The sequence below is a fragment of the Eptesicus fuscus genome, chromosome 11 (genome assembly GCF_027574615.1).
Source record: "Eptesicus fuscus isolate TK198812 chromosome 11, DD_ASM_mEF_20220401, whole genome shotgun sequence".
Lineage (NCBI taxonomy): Eukaryota > Metazoa > Chordata > Mammalia > Chiroptera > Vespertilionidae > Eptesicus > Eptesicus fuscus.
Genome location: NC_072483.1, coordinates 36,144,740 through 36,165,089, shown reverse-complemented (window position 1 = coordinate 36,165,089; position 20,350 = coordinate 36,144,740). Strand labels below are relative to the sequence as shown.

General features: G+C 36.6%; 1 protein-coding gene across 3 annotated transcripts in view; it reads right to left on the bottom strand.

The window, feature by feature from the left end:
* Window positions 1-500: 500 nt before the first annotated feature.
* The window catches only part of GPD2 (glycerol-3-phosphate dehydrogenase 2), a 139,981-nt gene continuing 120,131 nt past the window's right edge, over window positions 501-20,350 (bottom strand). For all 3 annotated transcript variants that reach the window (XM_008138676.3, XM_054723521.1, XM_054723522.1), the window contains exons 10-17: window positions 17,357-17,491; window positions 16,931-17,106; window positions 16,206-16,337; window positions 15,170-15,328; window positions 7,206-7,318; window positions 7,029-7,107; window positions 6,747-6,845; window positions 501-3,880 (exon numbers count right to left, since the gene is read on the bottom strand). In XM_008138676.3, the coding sequence (XP_008136898.1) occupies window positions 3,755-3,880; window positions 6,747-6,845; window positions 7,029-7,107; window positions 7,206-7,318; window positions 15,170-15,328; window positions 16,206-16,337; window positions 16,931-17,106; window positions 17,357-17,491 (1,019 nt within the window). In that variant the 3' untranslated portion in view covers window positions 501-3,754. The remainder of the gene's footprint in view (window positions 3,881-6,746; window positions 6,846-7,028; window positions 7,108-7,205; window positions 7,319-15,169; window positions 15,329-16,205; window positions 16,338-16,930; window positions 17,107-17,356; window positions 17,492-20,350) is intronic.

The following is a 20,350-nucleotide window of genomic DNA, read 5'->3' as shown; positions in this document are numbered from 1 at the left end:
TGTCAGAGCATTTATCAACACTTGGCAACCCTGTACTAACTTGACATGTGAGATGATCAAAATGGATTATGTAATCTTTCCCATTCATTTCTATTGATTTTAGTTATGATAAAATTCATCAGTGTGCCTGAGAACCCTCAGGCTGAAATGCTCTTGGAGACAAAAAAAAAAAAGAAAGGGAAAAAAAAGAATTCAGCTGTTAGTTGTAATAGGATGAATGTAATTTTAGAATAGGATTGCACAAATCCAGAAGTCATGCCCTAAAGGCTGCAGCAACAAATTAATACAAATAATCCTGGCAGTCTCAAAAAATTACATCTGTCTATGCAGAGATTTACTTTTGAGATCAAATTATGAAATTTCAAGCTAAAAGAATTAATTTGTAAGTGCCATTAAAAACATAGTTTGTAAACATATTTTCAAACTTTTTTAAAAAAAAACTTCAACAGTAATCAAAGTTATTTCTCTGACTGCAAGTAACATCAAAATGCCAGCAAATGGACCATTTTAATCAGTTTTATTGATTCATGCTTTCAGTTCTTATTCTGTTAAAAACAAGGCACATTAAATACATCCTCTTATTGCTCTATAAATGCATGCAGCTCATTCCGTATATCAAAAGTAATAAATAATGGCGATAAAACACCAAGACAGTTATAAAAATGACAACCCAGCCTCAAACACAGTATTTAACAGTCCAATCTAGAACAATAACCCAACACGATACATAAAAGAGCCATGAAAACATGCAGTATGTATCTCTACTTCAGTACTGGGCTTATACTTGATCTTTAAAAACACAGTAGGGCTTTTTTACTCCCTAAAAAGGGCTGACATAATGCAAAACAGTGCAAGTTATAGTGTCACTGACATCAATATTATTACATTCATAGGCCAAAATACAAATACATAAAAAAGGGAATAAGATCAATGATCATTCTGACAGTATGTTTAGTAAAAGCCAGAGTGAAATTTTCGTTGTACAAAAGAGAAATCTACATAATTTGAAAAAGACAAAACGAAGCTAGAAACTAAAGCAGAATAGGGAGCATGCATTTAATTGTAGAAACCCTAAAGTTACACTCAGTATAAATTGATTAAAAGCAAGAATTTTGCAAACAGCATGATGGATATGAGGCAGGCAACCCTGGCTTCACAAATAATCCAGCATGATCACTCTTGTATGACTGTGGTCCAGCTGTTTAAAGGAGGACCATCCAGGTCTCCACCACAGATGGGGTTTCCTTCACCTGAATCCCCTTAAAGGCTCTTGAAAGAAATCACTTGATTGATAAAAGACAATCTCTGCACTCCCCACCCCCACCTCCACCCTCACAGCATCATCTACATCACATTTATATAAAAAGGCAGAAAATCCTTTTGCATTTGGAGTAGGTTTTGCAGGGGCTTATCCCCCTATTTCTTGCTTCATTTCTGAAATCAGGTGAAGAAGCTGTACAGGTTTAATTAAGAACTTACACCACAATGTGGGGGTGCTTTATTCACAGTAAAGACTTGGAACCAGCTCGTTTCCAAGATGAGTCTCTGGGATCGATGAAGGAGCGTATGTTTTAGAATTAGCAGATTTTAAGCAAAAGCAAATATGCTCAAGAGAAGAAAAGTGTGCTTTTCTTTGTCCTTAAAGGAACTTCACTCACAGCAAAGCGTGCACAAACAAGGCGTGTGTTACAAACACAGCTCTGCCCAGGCCAGTCAGGTCTTAAGCCGGGTCCCTACTGTAATGGATTCAGGGAGGATACAAGTCATCCTTATCACCTCTAACTAGAAAAAGAGAAAGAGAACACAAGTGTACAATATTGTGGTACATCACCTGTAATGTTTGAAAGGACAGCTCTTCTGTCTGTTGAGTGTCACTGGATTCCAAACAGTGAAACGTATTGTCTTGATAGAAAAATACTAAATTACAAAGTCACAAGCTTCCTTTATTTAAAAAAATAAAATAGCCAGTATAAAAAAAAAAAAAATCACACCTTGAAAGAAAAACTTCACAGTGGTACCTCGGAGCATCCCTTGCTCTGTTTTAGGTTTTCCTTTCGAAGTGGCAAGTCTAAAACATCCTTTAAAAACAAAAGGAGTTAAGATGCTACCATAACTGTTTCAGAAGTGAGGATGGGTGCTTAACTGAGTGAATTTCCAGTGTTTATACTATGACATCCAGGCTCAGACCCCACTCGAAAGATGCATAAAGATAGTCTACAATATTGACATACACAGAAATAACTGCGCAAAAGCGTTTCATGTACCAGTTTAAAAAACTAAGACTTTAAGTGTGTGCAGTGAAAACCTGACATTAAATAAAGGGTTAGATTTCACATACACAACCTGATCTGGAGACACAAAAAATAGGTAGTTAACTTCACAAGAGGAAGCACAAAAAATAAATATTCAGGTGACTGGCTAAAATGCCAACAAAATATTGCAAAAGCCTACCAAAATAGCCCTTTAAATTCAATTCATTATTTGTGAAATGCAATACAGATTGGATTTTTGTTTGTTTTGTGTCTCTCTGTGTGTGTGTATGTGTGCTGGGGGAATGTGTGTGAGTGTATGTTTGTGTGGTTTTATATTTTTCTTTTTCTTTTTGGTTGGTTGAGAACTTTTCCACTGAGTACAGAATGGGAGAGGCTTTCGGTAACCAAAAGGACCTTGAGTGTTGTGCCTTTTTACAAATAATTATAAAGTTACCGAAGGGCTATTTCTACCCTCGTTGCTGTCTGTTTACAAATACTCCCCCAAACGGATGCAGTCAACCAAGCAAAACAGTTCGTGTCTGACAATGTCACACGCTCTAACATTTAGGATGTGGGGATTAAAAATTGTGCTATCATATGTGGGTCTTTAATAAACACAGGTTTTTAACCTTTACGTGTATTAATTACTCCTGTAAAGATTTGAGAAATTCAGTCTCATCCCATTACATCTAACTTACCACTGAAATGCCGGTTTTGAACGTTAAAAAAGCAAGAATCTTCCTGGCAACTATAATAGTCAAAGAAAAACCAGCAGTGACTGAGGGAGGAAAAAAAAAACCACAACGAATTGCTGAGATGAAACTATCACTGTAACTCCCAGAAATGTCAATGCTATCCTTATCTTATACCTGTGATTCTGGAAGCTCTCAGAGTTTCTCTTTCAGACTTGCTCCTGTAACCAGATCTAAATGTTCTCTTCCCTCTCCAGCTTTGCCAGTCGCGCTCTACATAGAAAATTGTGCGACGGTTTGGAGAGGGAAGGCAGACAGGCTGGAGGAAGGAGTGGCTGGAGAGGTCTTCTCTTAATAGGCCACTCTCAGCTCCATTTCTTTTAAGAACAAATACGATCTGCAAGCTTAACATCAAGCTTTGTGTATGTTACAAAATTCTTCCTGTGTCTTTTCTTCAATTTCAGCCAAAGCATTCTGCCTCTAGAATTGAATGAGAATAAATGAACACATACACAAAAAGAGAGCATGTCCAGTCTAATCGGTCACAAAATGGATACAAAACATTAAGGCAGGGTGCATCAAAAATGAGGAAAAGGGATAAAATACACATTTTAGAAGCTAGAGTGAATGGCAGATACAAAGAAGGGGTATACATCAACATCCTAAAGCTTTGGAATGTTTCCCAGTGTTGTTTGTTTTTTTTAAAGCAGCTATCCATATCCACTATTTTGGAGTGTTGTATTTCGTAACTGTTGTTACATGATGATTTGTTGTTCCTACGTGTGTTGGCCGAGGAGTCACTGCTCACACTCACAATCCTCCACAACTTCTGTCCACCGGAATGGGAACCCTTCTTTCCAGGTTCTCTTCTGCCGTTTTCAGTAGGATCGCCAGCCGGCTTCCAGACACCCTTCCTTTCTGAATAGCACTCATCAGCTTAAAGAGAAAACATGCAACAGATTCAGAAGGCAGACTGGCTCACTCCCTCCTCCACGGCGTTTTAATGGTCACCTTGGCTGTAGGCAGAGGTCATTAAGTGCTCCATCAAAAGCCATCCCAGGTCCTCCAGCTCAAATCGAAAGAGGACAATTTTTGAATGTTTCAGAAATGGGGGCACGGGCAGGTATTTTATCACTGCTGTAAAAACTACACCCATCTAGCAAAATCACCTGCCTTTAAATGCAAATAGAATACGTCATGTTTTTTGGCCTTTAATGTGCTCAGGGCACATATTTTTTTTGAGCAACTCAAATATTGGATCTTGAGTTCCATTTTAAAATCTTAAAAACGAATCTCAGGGATTGAACAAAGACAAACCATGCTCTATATTTAACTACTCTTTTTTTAATGTTACTGTATTTGACAACTTCAATTCCCCTAAATCCAAATTCTTAAAGACTTGATAAAGCAATTTACATTTAAGTACTTGAAAATGGACCCAGATATCTACCTTAAGAATTAAAAGCACTCCGCAGCCCAGATTTTAGCTAATTCATTTTTATCCAATGGATAAAATCAGAATTAGTCTTGAAATTACATGCAGTCAGTGGGCAAAGGCCTTTAATCTTGAAGGCACTTCGCCATTATGAGCGTGGGGATTTCTTTTTTCCTTTTTAGGTTTATGTGATTTTAACTATTTGCTTTTCCTAGTATCACTTCCTCAATCTTTTATTTATTTATTTAAAAGAGAACTGAGTCAGCCATTCACTCGAATATTTTTTAGGGTTATAGTCTTTAGCTTACAGAGATATATTTCTTTAAATGGCTCTGAAGAAGAGTCAGAGGCATGTGCCAAGGTGCAGGATCAGAATTTCCTGACCTTATTAAAAGCTGCTTCACAAGTTATTGCCTATTAGAGATTGACTCCTACATGCAGAAGTGACATTAGAGCCCAAACCTAAAAATAAAGTCAAGCAACCACGTGCTACCTGTAGTGATCCTTCCAGTGGGGATTATTGAGAAACCAAATCTATACTGACAAGGGTGTTTGATGAGGTAAACATGGACTCAATCCCAAGGGGAAAAAAATTGTATAAAATAAACAACCCTGACAACACACTTTACATATGACAAATGACGTAACATAAAGAATGCTGACATCTAAATACAGAACAATTTATTGTCTATTGTTTTGTCTCTGAGTGCATGAAGACCTTCAAAGTTTATCAGAGCTAACAAATCTGATAGAACTGACTGGAGCTTTTTATTTATCCATAAACATTATATGATGTACCATCCTTTAAAAATTCAAAGTTTCTTTAAACATTACATGTATCTTGAAACCATATTATAAGGAGGGAAAAAAAACATTTGGGTGTGAATATATTTCATGAGAAATATGATCAGCATTTTTTAAGTTGAGAATTAGACTCTGTTTGTACTCAGTAGAGGCATGAAGAGTCTCTTTCATTAAGAATTGGACACAAAAAATAAGAAATACTCAATTTTTAAAAACTGTGCAAGAAAACCCACAGATGGTTTAAATTACTTTGTATGTGTTTAACTCTATTGCATTAAAAAAATTACTCAAAACTCAAACCAGAGAGTATATCCATAAAATTAGATTCTTATTGCTTCTAAAACCCTAGGTCTTCCAACCTTAAGCACTATTGCTTATTTACAACACATGAAATGAAACATAAACTATTTCTTTAAAGTTTTCTAAAATACTGAGACAAACCATAAAATATTCTAAAAACAAACTAGACAAAAATGTATTAAATGATTTCTAATTGCCAAGCACAAATTTTAACCTCAATTCAAAATGTGAACTTAGTTAACCGGTAAGTTAAAGAACTAAACATCCTTTTTTGTAATGCTGGACACAACCTGTGAAAATTTTCTGCATTTAGATTCAACAATGCTCTTATCTGCAGCTCATCTCCAGAGAGACAATTACCATTTCCTTTGCCTTGATCTTGTTTGTTTAACTTGACACAGTGAAGAAAGGGCTGACATTGACCAAAATCCCCAGCATTAATTTATTTCATGTTCAGCATTCATCATTGCCATGGTGAAAGCAAGACCTGGCATTCATTTGAAATACCTGCCCAAGAAGCACTACAGAAAAAAACCTGGCTGCTTGGAAACCAATACATACTTCATATTATCGGAGTCCAATGGACAGCCACAATAATATATGGGTTTGTTGAATTTCTCTCTTTTAAGGAATGATGTGCAGCATCCAGTTTGAAGTTAAAGTAGCAAAACGTATTTCCTTCATGATTACGATTAAAGAATTGAGCCGCAAGTAAAAAATAGTAATGCTTGAATTATATGGTCTTGACCCCAGAATGCATGTTCTCTTTCTTTTGTTTTTCAGGTTCTTTATAATGTAAGAATATAATAATTACATTTCAGGATCTCAAGTGAATATGATTCTGAAATGAATGCAACAATGATTTTTAAAGCTTTTCCTTAAAAAATTACTTTCCACATTAGAAATGTTGTGTTGCTAGCTCCTTGAAGCAGGTAAAGAATGGTCCGGCAGTGGTATTCCATGGCATACTTCTTTAAAAAGCATACTTCTTATTCACCACAGTTAAGCCATAATTACCTTAAATTTAATCTAAATTGCCCAATATAACAGGATGTGTCTTATAAAAAGGAAAAAGAATGTGGAACATGCATCCTTGAAGGCAGACATATCAACCTTTGCTGGCTTCAAGCTCTCTTCTTTTCAGAATGAAGTGACAACTGTGTGGCCATCAAACTATTCTGGAGCAACCATTAACAACCAAAAGATTTAAAAAACACAAAAAAAAACCCACAAATACATTTGTTTCCTTTCAGTACAACTCACCTGCAAAAATTCATTGAGTTCAACTTGTCCATTTTTGTTCAAATCTACTTCATTCAGAATTTCATGTAGTGTGTTTTCATCCATTTGGATATTGATACTCTATATTAAACCACAAAATAAAGATTAACTAAAAATTATGCAAATCCTTTTAATAATGTTACCAACTTTTCAAAAATTAAAAGAGAAATATTACCCATAGAAATACCTAGATAAGGAAAAAATATCTAATATAATCTTTGCATTCTTTTGCTATCCAAGATATTGAGTCAAAAAAAATATTACCTCTAATGCACGCTGAACATCAACAGTGGTAATAAAGCCCTTTTGGTCTGTATCAAACTTATGAAATCTCTTCTTGTACCTGGAATACAATGTTGAATAATGGAATAATATACTTATGTAGGTTAAAAAAAAAAAAAGAGAGAGAGAGAGAGAAAGAAAGAAACTTATTAGAAGTACCTGTCAATGTCTGAAGGCAGCAGGCTAATTTCAGAGTTATCTGTTAACTGTTCTGATCGAGATTTATAACCCATTTCGAAATATAGAAACTTCTTAGCTGTTTCAAGTTCTTCCTAAAACACAGACACACACAAATTTCAAAGATTTATAGTAAAATGTATTGATTTTTTTTTTCTTTTGGTGTTCCAAAAAGAAGCTAGCTCATCCTCACTTATCTGACCAGCACATTTTTATTTCTTCCAGACTTATTGAAGTATAATTTACATTCAACAAAATCCACCTATTTCAGGTATGTAGTTTGATGTATACTCTACCATGATCAGGATATAGAACACTTCTATCACCCTAAAAAGCTTCCTTCTGCCTATTTGCAGTTCATCTCTTCCCCAGGCAACCACTGATCTGTTTGTTTGTTTTTTGTCACAAGTTTTGCCTTTTCTAGAATCCTATATAATAAAAGGCTAATATGCAAATTGTCTCCTCAGGAGTTCGACCGACCAGGAGTTCAACTGTTCACTATGACATGTGCTGACCACCAGGGGGAGGCACACAAGGAAGGCCCCAGCCGGCAGCCGGCAGCCAGCAGCTGGGGGAAGGAAGGCCCCAATTAGCCCTGGTTGCCTAGAGTCCCTACCCGTGCACAAATTTTGTGCACCAGGCCTCTAGTTTCATATAAAAGGGCTCATATAGCAGGTAGTCTTTTGCATTTGACTGCTTCCACAGCATAATGATTCTAAGATTCATTCATGTTGTTGCATGTTTTATTACTTTGTTTCCTTTAAATGCAGAATACTCTTCCACTAGCAAAATCTACAGGACCAAATTCTGTGGTTTTGGTTAAAAAAAAAAAAAGCAATTAGAAGTGAAGAAGATATATAGGACTTAAACAACTACTTACAATGGAACCTGCAGTATACCCAGACAGACAACATGAGATTAGCTATTCTGAAATTCTGTCACTAGGATTCTGATAATTGGGTGGAAGTTACTGAGTAATGAGAAGAAACAAGCTATCCTGACTAGTTCTACCTGTTTTCTCAAATGTTCCAGACTCAGTTGATACTATTGCTGAGAACACTGTCATTCTTTAAAAAAAAAAAAAAAAATCACACAAACACACACACAATTGATTTCAGAGAGGAAGGAAAAGGGAGAGATACAAACATCAATGATAAGAGAGAATCATTGATCAGCTGCTTCCCGCATGCCTCTTACTGGTGATCGAGCCTGCAACACAGGCCTGTGCCCTGACTAGGAATTGAACCATGATTTCTTGGTTTATAGATTCATGCTCAACCACTGAGCCATACTGGCCAGGCAGTCATTATTAGTTTTCATCATGTCTGTCTCTCATCAAAGAACTTTCAAAATGACTCTATTGTACTGTATATTGTTCACAAATATCTCTTTCCTCCTTTTTACCTATATATATTATATATACACACCAACCTCCCTCCCCTTGCCATAAGTATACTTCTCAACCCATTGATGTGAGCTTGGACAGATGATTAACTTTGGCCAACAGAACATGAATAGGTATGACATAGGCTACTTTTGAGTAAAAACTTAAAAGCATCTGCACAACTTTGCCTCTCTGGTTTCTCTGCCATGACAAGGGAATAAATCAGAGACACCTGAAGATAATCTGGCATATAGAAAAGAGCCACAGCAGCTAACATGCAGCCTTCATGTAATATGAGTGAAAAGTAAATGCTTGCCATTGTAAGCTAATAAGATTTTGAGGTTGTTTGTTATAGAGCACAATCTAGAGAAAGCTCACTAATGCAAGTCTTAAATTCCCCAGACTTCCCATCAAAGGATCTTATGCAGATGACAAGTCCCTTTTCTTGGAGAGGGGAAGACAAACTATTTTTCTGAGATTATTCCCTTCCTACTTTATTTTCTCTTAGGAGAAATATTATATAATATAAATATATATTTAATATAAACATATAAATAAAATAAATACATACTATACATTATAGAAAAAGGCAAAATAACTATAGTGTATATAAAATTAGAAATGCTAAAATGTTCTCAGCTAATATATACTATATATTATCAAAACATACCATATATGATCTATCTGATATCACACACACACATGATATATAAGGTATATATAGGACTTGTCTGTGAAGTTACAAAAGGCATTCTTCACGGACAGATTATTCTCTTCAGACAAGAAAATCACCAGTTATAAAGAACAACATATCTCCATTGCACCGATTTTACCAGGTCAGGTTCTGTAAAACTCAGTCAAGATTCATTTCCCTGGAAATAGCTTCTCGGATGCTTCCCTCTAAGAACAAGCTCTTTAACTCAGCTCCTTTCATTACCCATGTGACTTATTCATACACCACCAAGCAAGGAATCATGGAATTTCAAAGTTGGAAGTGATTTTTCCCTAGAATCCACCCAATGCATCTCCCTAGCCTCACATTTTCTTTACAACATTCCAAAAATGGAAGCAGGAGTTCTCCATCTAAAAAATTCTCACAATAGGGTGATAACTCAATACCACTGAAAGTAGCCCATATAGGGATGGCTCCAAATGCTGAAAAGTTTTATGTTGAGATTAAACCCATCTCTTTGTAATTGCTCCAATTTGCTTGGGATTAGCAAGTACCTAGGAAGGAGTAACTACTAGCTTCATCAATCTAGAGATAAGATTCCTATTAATGCAGCTTAGGATTACAATTGCATTTGGGGGCAGCCATGATTTACTGTTAACTGCTATGTATTCACAGATAACAGAAACCATATTTCATTTTTGCATGTGTTACTGGTAAGCCTTGTCAAATCTATCATGAACGAATGGAGTCGTGTTTCTATGTATTGCAAGGTTTGCCATTTATCTCTAATTATACTTAAAGAAATTTCACCCCTTGCTTCCATTTGTCTTTAAACATTCACTCTCCCTCCAGTTCTTATTATTGGTGTGCCAAAGATGCATGCCATCAACACTGTAATCTCAGCACTTGAAGCAAGGTAGACTAGGTCAAACCAAGGACGGAATCCTCAGAGACCTTTTGTGACAAACAGTGATCATTTGATTACAAAGATATCACATGGGGCTTCACAGAATGCTTTAAGGAATTAAAATACATCATTTCTATAACATTTCCTTTATCTAGCAACCTTGCTAATCTTTATGAAAAGAAAATGAGATATCTGAAATGATTTTTTCCTAAATAATTCCTTACTAGCTTCCAATGATCACTACACTTCTTGTTAAATCAATAAAATAAACTTAAAATGCCATAATCTAGAAAACTTTCCAAGAATAATGCTAAGATCACCAGTTTATAAGTTACAAACTATATTTTTCTCTCTTCTCCCTTTTTGGAATTTGGTGCTACATATGCCCATCTTTTGTCTTCTGGTTCTGTTTCTATTTGCCACAATATTTGAAATCTCAACAGTGGTTAAATAAATTCCATCTGCAAATTCTGTGAGTGGCCTGAGGTATAATCTTTCTGGGTTGGCATACAGACTCATTTAGAGCAACCTTCTATTTAAATATCTATTTCCTCTTACCAATATTTATTTTTCTCTTTTCACACTGAAAATCATTCTCCTTGACCAAAAAGAAAAACAATTTGGTATTAAACTATAAGTTGAAAAGTTCTCCCTTTTCTCCAGCATTGAAGAATATGGTGCCAGTCTCATCAAACAATCATCTAGGTTAGGCCTCACTGGCATTCTTTTCCATTTGTAAAAGGTGTTTCTTGTGGGGGTTTTGTTTGTTTGTTTGTTTGTTTGTTTGTTTTTGTCCTTAGCATTTTTTATCCAACAGTCAGCCAATCCCTGACACTATTTATATGCATCCATATCATTCCTAGATACCCTTTCATTCTTGAGCACTTATCTTCCATATGTTTTAAATTTGCTGCTAAACAGCGTGCTTTTTTTCAGTCACTTCATTTCTTCACTGGCTTCTTCCCCATTGAAATCAATTTTGAAAGAATTTTGAAAGAATTTTTTTTGTGAGACTCCTCAACCTATTTATGTGGTCTTCTCTTTAAAGTCTCTCAATGAAAGGGCATGCTTTGTCTGAAAGTTATAAAACCTCCTTACCAAATCCTATGGGGGCATTTCCCAAAATACTTCCTACTCTCCTTTTCCCCAGCCCTTCCAAAATGTGAGAGTTGAGTCTGTCTCCGAATAAGTTCCTTTTTAGAGACTGACAGTGCACATAAGCATTTTAAAGGCACCAAATCACCTACATTGAAGAAAATTATTTCATTTAACTCATAATTTTCCACTCCTTTGACCATGTAGTCATCTTTTGACTTATATTATTTATACCCTGTGGGACACAATTTGGCAGTGTTCTATTTTTTAAATATGCCCAGCAACTCCTCTCTCGATTCCCACTGTCCTTAGATAATGCCTTTCTCCCTAACTGGTTCTTCCAAGTGGGTTGAATTTGGTCTTGAATGACAGTTCTCTAAATATTTCTCTACATTTTGGAAAACATACACACATTTCTGAGGTACACATGTGTTATAACTACTCAATGGGATTTCAAGGTCCTTGAAACTATGAGCTATTTATTATTCCTCTAAAATATTTGGTATAATGCTCAGCATACAAGTCACTCATTAAGTATTGACTGGTAAAAACAAGCACAATTCATCTACAGAGGGTTATTTATCACCTTGTTCCTCTTTCACTTTTGCAGGTTAAATAATCCCAATGCTTTTAACCTTTTCTCAGAAGTCCAGCTTTCTAACCTTTAATTCTTTTTTTCCCCTTCTCCTTTGTTCTCTCCAGACTGTCCACAGACCTCATTAACACTCCAATGTCTCGGATACTGAGTAATAACTTTAGATCTTTTATTTCTGTTTCTTTGTTGAGGGGGATGGGAGAATATTCCTGAGTACATAAATCTGCTCATAAAATTTGAACTGAAGTTAAATCTAGTTTCCTCGGGAGGGCCGAACACACCAGTTTATAGAAATTTCTTCCTCCTTTCTACCTCCTACAGCCTGAATTCCTGGCACAAAATATCTTCCTGCATATTCAAATCATTCCAACCATAATTTTTACAGGAACACATTATCCTCAGTCCTTCTATATGCTAAAATTGATTGGCAGTAGCACAGGAGTGAGTTTCATTCTGTGTTGCCTCCATATATAGCTTTAATTGATCAAATCAAAACTCCAAACAGGAAGAGCTATAAACCAGTCCCACCAAAGCAGAGGCAACAGGGCAGGTGGAAAAAGCGTATGTTCTAGGATCAGAACACTGCTTTCAATCCCAGTTGCACAACTTACTACTGTTGTATGAACTCTGACCGGGACTTACGCCCTAAGCCTATTTCCTCAACTATAAAATGGGGGTAAAGGTTTATGCCTGATAGAGTTGTGGTCAGATTTAAGGAGCTCCTTCAACTGGTGAATTCCACCAGCAGCATACTACATACAATGCATTCAAATTACAAGAGAAGTTTTAAATGGAGGGCCATAGTTTCACCCCTGAAGACTCTGACTCTGATGGTCTAAAGACAACCCTCGAACTCTGCCCTTTCCCCTACATTCCCAGGTGACTGATATGTAACCATCTTTGGGAATCTACACCAGAATGAGAAAAATGTAAGGACAGAATCTATGCCCAATCCTTCCTTACACAGATGACATGGATGCTCAATAATGTTCATGCACTGATTCAATACGTATTTATTTGGGGCCCCCTATATATGCTGGGCCCTGAGTGTACAGAAACAAAACAGATTATGTCTTCTCATTTGGGAGCTTATTTCCTGGAGGAAAGGCAGACAACAAATAAACAACTAAATACATCCTGTGTCAAATGGGAACAGATGCTAAAGAGAAAAATAAAGTAGGAAATGGAGCAGAAAACGTCATTCAAATGGGAGAAGGAGCTCTTTTATTCTGCCCAGTTAAGGAGGGTCTCTGGAGTAGAGACCAGTAGGAAGTGAGGGAGGAGGCCGTGAGGATATCCAGGGAAGAGCATTCCAAGCAGAGGCATCAGCAGAAAGTGAATGAAGAAAAGCAACTTGACCTGTGGGTTGAAGGGGAGTGAATAATGGAAAGGAAGACCAGGGATCAAAAGGTGATGGCCAGATCATGAAGGCCTTGTAAACCACTGTCATGACTTTGGCTTTACTGTGAGTAAAAGAAAGAAGTTTTAGCAAATGAATTGTTAATTGTCAGTCCTCATCTTACTAAACCTATCAGCGGCATTTGATACAGCAGATTCCTTCCCTCTTCTTAAAATACTTCCTTCCCTTCTGGTCACAGCTCTCTCCTGAGGCTTCTCACACTTTCTCCAAACTCACTAGCTATAACTTCCTTTTTCTCTCCCAGATTCTTCCTTTTCTCTCCAGCTTCTAAATTATGGAGTGCCTTGGGCTCAGTCTTTGGACTATTTGCTGTTATCTAGCCACATGAACTCCCTGGATCTCATTCAGTCTGATGGCTGACATACCAACTCAACTGTTCCCTCTGAACTTCAGACTGACATATCCAATGATCTGGCTTATGTTTTAATAGAATTACTGAGGTTGTTAAAGCAGGGACCCTGGTTTAGGGGAGGGAAACTATTACAACAATCCATGTAAGATGCTGAATCAGGGTGAGCAGTTAAACGTGTTAAGAAAGGGTCGACAGGGTTAGGCTAGATGTGGTCAATGGAGAAGAAAAGGGGACACAACGTAATACTTTCAACAATAAAGATCTAAATAAATAAATAAATAAATAAATAAATAAATAAATAAATAGTTGAGTTCAAGCCATGATTTGAAGATAAATATGATGAGATTTGCTAATGGATTTAGATCAGGTTATGATATCAAGCTTTAAGCCTAATCAACCAAATTCGTATGCTGAAGCTCAATGTGATGGAATTCAGAGATGGAGCTTTTTGGGAGGTGATTAGGTTTAAATTCATCTTGAGAGTAGGGTCCCCCTCTCCCTATCTCTCTCCTCCATGTGAGGACACAGCAATAAGGCAGCTGTTTGAAAGCCAGGAAGAGGGTTCTCACGAGAACCCAGACATGCTAGCACCCTGATCTCAGAGTTCTAGCCTCCAGACTTGAGAGAAATAAATGCCTGTTGTTGAAGCCATCCAGTCTGTAGTACCAGCATTCTATTATCACAGCCTGAGTAGACTAAGATAGGTGGTGTTCCAAATAGTAGCTCAAGGAGGAATCAAATGTGTCAATGCCACTATTTAGTTGAGTAAAAGGAGGATGGAACATTGACAAGTATATTGAGCAAGCTAGAGGTTATTGGTGAGTATGACTAGAGTTACTACAACAAAGTGGCAGCAAAATTGCCTAAATGAAATAGGTTCAATAAAGACTAGGAGGGAAAGAAGTAAACCAGTGAGTACAGAAAGAATTTTTTTTTTTAATGAATACATGAAAGTGACTTTGCATATCATAATGGTTGGGTTAAAAAAAAAAATTAAGATCTTCTGTTTATTGCAATAAGCCCATGGCTGTATATGTGGGCATCTGAGTATCATTGGCTTTCTTTTTCTAATTTGGGTGTAAATATAAAATTTCAAATGACACAAATCAATATGCATTTGATGGTCAAGCAGTAAAACTGATGGCAATAGGTTTCCTACCAAAGGCAAATTCACAGGAGTATGAATTTCACTGTAGATTACATTCTAAGAATGTTTTCAGTGAAAATCAGAAAAAGGTCTACCCACAATCATTATGTTATTTTTTTTTCAGGAATTATGACCATGAATTTGATAGCATTTTTCTACAAGGGTTTTTCCAGAAACAACCAACACATTTTGGTATAAGAACATCTTTCTGGTTTCCTAAGACTTGGCAATATAAAACACACACACACAAACACTCATAAGAACTGGCAAGAAATCTAAAGTCACCACAAAAGCTATGCTAGCCTCTACTAACAGATCACGACATTACATGTTTATAATGGTTACTATAATTTTAAAGACTTCTATATAATACCTGTTTTTTAGAATCATTCCAGTTCAGTTCTCTGCCCATCAGCTCAACAATCCTGGGTAGAGCTTCCTCCGCTGCCTGGACATTTAGAAAAGCCAGGCGAGTGCGACGTGAAATCATATCCACTGCGGTGCAGGCATACTCCTTAATCCCATATTTCACCTGATTTTGAATTAAAGTAAAATTAGTAGTTTAGGTTTCTTTTTTAAAGCAGAAATAAAACTTTACTGAAAACAATCATGCTTAGGAAAAGTGACATTTTTCTTTATAAACAATGGTTCTGTGGCAGGCATGGGACAAATAGTGACATCATACAAGTTGCCCATCAGCCTGCCAAAGGAGTTTTGGAAACTGGGACAAATTGGTCAAGAGTTAATGCCTTCTTTCTGAATAGAACCTGCCACAAACATGCAAACTGCCTCACTTCTCAGTTACTGTCCACAGTAATCACATACCTCTTTGCTTATACATAGTATGGATGCTAATTTACATAGCTGAGTAGGCAAAGAACAAGTATCAAAAAGTTATGGTCTCATCTCTTTAAGCTGTCCCAAGATTTCAGTCTCCGAGTAACCAAAATGCTTACTGGATACCCAGGTTTTAAGGTGAAGTGAATTATAAGTAAATATAAAGCATGGTCTCTGTTTCATAAAATGTGAAACCTTGATGAGAAACAAAGCATAAATCTTTGAGAAGTTAAGTGTCAAATCAAGATGTATCATCAGGGAGCACATGAGTGGTACCAGAGTTGCAAATTCACAAAAAGGCAAACAACTGGGAATTAACAAGACTTGGGATAGCTCTTGGAGGAAAAAGAAATCCTTTATTTTCTACTATCATGGTTACCATTATCAGTACCAATTTAGAGTTAAAATAAAAATGTATAAATGAAAAATATCTAGGCTGAGCAGACACTTTACTCCAGGTTTTAGCTCACATATGTGCATTAAAACTTAGCCATATTTTAATTGTTTTAAAAGATGAAAAACAAACAGATGAATGGCACCCCATGCAGATTCCCATATGGCCATTCACATACCTCTGCTTCAATGTATGGAAATTCTGACACCAGCCGCACTCCAACAATGGGCCACCTTTTTCCAGTCACACTTGCCATTTTGGCCACCTCAAAGGCCTTGTCCCCATAGGTGGAGGCAAGATGCTGTGCCACCTAGGGAAACAAAACTGCATTAGGACTTTGAATATCAATACTTGTAGGTGCAAAGCAAAAAAAAACAAAACTACAAGCTTATCTTGTCAGCTTTCTACAGCCTGTAACTAATAGTTCTAGGAAAGTATTAGATTTTGATTTTGTGGGAGGAAACCACTTGGGCCCCAAATGCTTAGGCCAGCATGAACTCTACTACACATGTATCACTGTATCAGTGACGGATGGAGCTTCAGCTTCACTCTGCTCCCAATATCACTTCTAAAGAACAGCTCCCCTGATGTTCACGACAGAAAGAATTTAGGATGTCCTGTCTGCTAGGAACAAAGCAAACAAACCCTAGATTTTAAAAGAGAAACTAAAATGTTCATTTTTTGTTTTGTTTTTTTAGGCCCCTAAGGCAAATAAGCCCCTCTTTTTTTTTTTTTTTTTTCTTTTCTCCATTAATTCATGTCCACAGTACACAGACAGAAATGAACCCCACAAGAGGAAATTCTAATTAAGGGAGGCCACACGGTTGCTGATTCTGCTACTGGTAATAGTGAGATTACTAGTTGGCAGGTAAAGAGTAAGATGATATAGCAATACACACCCACCTCACTTTCAAGTCCATAATCCTGGACAAGCCTAATGTAGAGTGTGGGGCTCCAATCTCTGCCCCCTTGAAGAAAAAGCCCAACTGTTCTACTTGGTCCCGCTTTCAAATTATGAGCCTTGACAGCAGCATTTATGGTATCTTCTGCCATAGAGCGATAGGTTGTCCACTTTCCCCCTACAAACAAGTTAGTAAATAATTCATTAGGTTACTACCGCTTATTTTTTTATACTTAATCATTTATCAATGTATGAATAACAAGTCCACCTGTTGTTTGGTAAAAATATGGCAAAGTGATGTTAGCCTTTACTCAGAATCATAAAAAAAAAAAAAAGCCTGTTGATTATAGTTCAAAGAGGTGCCAGTGTGACCACTGAACACAAGGTCCTCTCTAAAGCTTTCCCAAGTAACAAGGTAATGCCCATACCTGCTATTGTGATGAGGCCGCTCTCGCTGATATCCACAACATGATTCCGGGAGATGGACTGAGTGTTTGCCGACTTAGGATCTGTCACAAGGGGACGAATACCACTCCACGCTGCCAGTACATCCCCTCTCCTCACTGGGAAGGATCAATGACAAGGGGTAAGAGGATTACTCAGAGACATCTCAACAAAACTATGAAATAGTTAATCAGCAGAAAAGAGTACAGCAAAAGGAACACATGAATATGCACTTCAAAAGGGAGAGAAAGCCCTAACTGGTTGGCTCAGTGCATAGAGCATCAGCCTGCGGACTAAAGAGTCCAGACTGAAGGGTCCGGGGTTTGATTCCGGTCAAGGGCACATGCCCGGGTTGTGGGCTCCATCCCCAGTAGGGGGCATGCAGGAGGCAGCCAATCAATGATTCTCTCTCATTATGTATGTTTCTATCTCTCCCTCTCCCTTCCTCTCTGAAATCAATAAAAAGGTATTTAAAAATGGGGGGATGAGGGAGAGAAAATCTTTAAATATAAGAACTGAGTAGATAAGTACAAGAAAAAATCAATTTATTTTATTACAAAGATAATCTTCATGGAAAAGAAATTGAAAAGAGGAAACAAAAGAAACAAATGCTAGCAAGCTTCAGCTGGGATAATTTGAAGTAGTTAAAAAGATCAACAAAAAAGGCAGAAACTAAATAAAAACAAACTAATAGACTTATGACTTGTTATATTTCTCCTAGAAAATGTCTTGCTATCTCTTCTCAGGGAAGACACAGATCCTTAATTGAGCATTTCCAGCCGGCCTAGCCTTGTCAAAGCACTTGGCATACACATTTCATCTCACTTAACCTCACAAAGCCCCATAGCATTGGTTATTATTATTCTCACTGTACAGATGAAAAAAAAAAGATTGGAAAAGTTAAACCAACTTGCCCAAAGCAAACATCTTATAAATGATAGAGCAGCACATTCTTACCCATTGAATCACGGTCTCTCAACTGCTGACAATTTCCATACTCTACTTTTTTTTTCTTTTTTCATTCCATTATCTTTATAACTGCCACAAAAATAGATATGTCTCCTCCCAATATAGGTACACAATACTTGTGTTATAGCGTTTGGAAACTCTCTGAAAAGTCAAGATACTATGAAACATTTCTTACTATCTCTGCCAAAACAGATTACCCCTCAATACCAAAAATTGATTATATAAAAACAAAATTGGACAGCATTTGCATAGCACTCATTACTGACATAAAAATGCTAAAAAGAGTAGCCTAGTTGTGGTTCTGGAACACCATCGGAGGAAGGGCAAAACCTAAAGGCAGAGCTTTCAGAATCTACTCTTCTTTATCCAGATCAGCTTCAGGTTTGGCTTAGCTTCTTTCCTCTCCATTCTCCACATCAAGGAACTAACCATGCGCACAAATTCAACAGCTGCCTAATGATGCAGACTCTGGGGAGTTGGGGAGGTGACTGCTTACCTGGTTCTGTTGCACTTACTTTGGTTAAACTAGTTAATCCATTCCTGGATACTAAAGAAATACAATTTTGCTTCAACCATGACTTGGGTCATACTTCTTCTTACTCCCAGTCATTACCCATAGTGATAAAAACTGACTGTATATAGTCTTAAAAACATCAAGAAAATGGAAAAACTGGATATTCACATGCAAAAAATAAAATAAAATAGAAGTGTGCCCTTACTTTCCACTGTATACAAAAATTAACTCAAAATGGATCAAAGACCTATACACAAGAGCTAAAACTATAAAACATTTAGAAGAAAATGCATGGGAAAAGATTCATGACATTGGATTTGGCAATGATTTTTTGCATATGCTACACAAGAAAAAATAGATAAAATGGGCTTCATCAAAATTAAAAATGTTTGTACATCAAAATACATTATCTGGTGGGGGTGATTGGGGGGGAATGGAGCATATGCAATACTTTCAACAATAAAGAATTATTTTAAAAATTAAAATAATACATTAAAAAAGACATTATCAACAGAATGAAAAAGCAAGCCATGTAATGGGAGAAAATTTTTTTCAAATCATATATCTGAAAAAGGGTTAATATCTAGGATATACAAGAACTCCTAAAACTCAATAACTAAAAAACAAACAACTCGGTTGAATGGTGGGCAAAAGATTTGAATAAATATTTATCCAAAGAAGGTGTACAAATGGCCAATAAGCACATAAAAAGATGCTCAATATCACTAATCATTAGGAAAATATAAATGAAAACCATAATGATACACAACTTCATACCCATTAGGATAGCTATTATAAAAAATTTATTTAAAAAAACAACAACAGAAAGTAACACATGTTGGGAAGGATGTGGAGAAATTGGGATATCTTGTGTATTTTAGATGGGAAGGTAAAATGATGCAGCTACTATGGGTAAAAGCATGGCAGTTCCTCAAAAAAATTAGAATTACCAGATGACCTAGCAATTATACTTCTAGGTTCATAGCGAAAAGGATAGAAAGCAGAGAGAATTCCATTCATAGAAACATCATTCATAATGGCCAAAATGTGGAAACAAACCAAGTGTCCCCAAACAGATCAAGGGATAAATAAAATATATTATATACTAGTATATGCAATGGATTATTATTCAGCTTTGAAAGGGAAATTCCGAAACACACTATAGCATGGATGAATATAATGCTAAGTAAAGTAAGCCAGGCACAAAAGGATAAATATTATGATTCCATTTATATAATGTACCTAGAGTAGTCAAATTCATAGAAACAGGAAGTAAAATAGTGGTCACCAGAGGGAGGGGTAGGGACGAATGGGGAGTTAAGTGTTTAACTCTCTAAAAATCAATAAAAACGTATTTTTTTTTAAAGTTATATTGGAACCAAGTTAAATGTAGCATATTTTAATATGGCTCCTTAAGGGCCACACTCTTAACATGATTGCATGCTGAAAGAAGAGGTGCCCATAAACCTCTACAGGGGTGGCTAATCAAACCCAT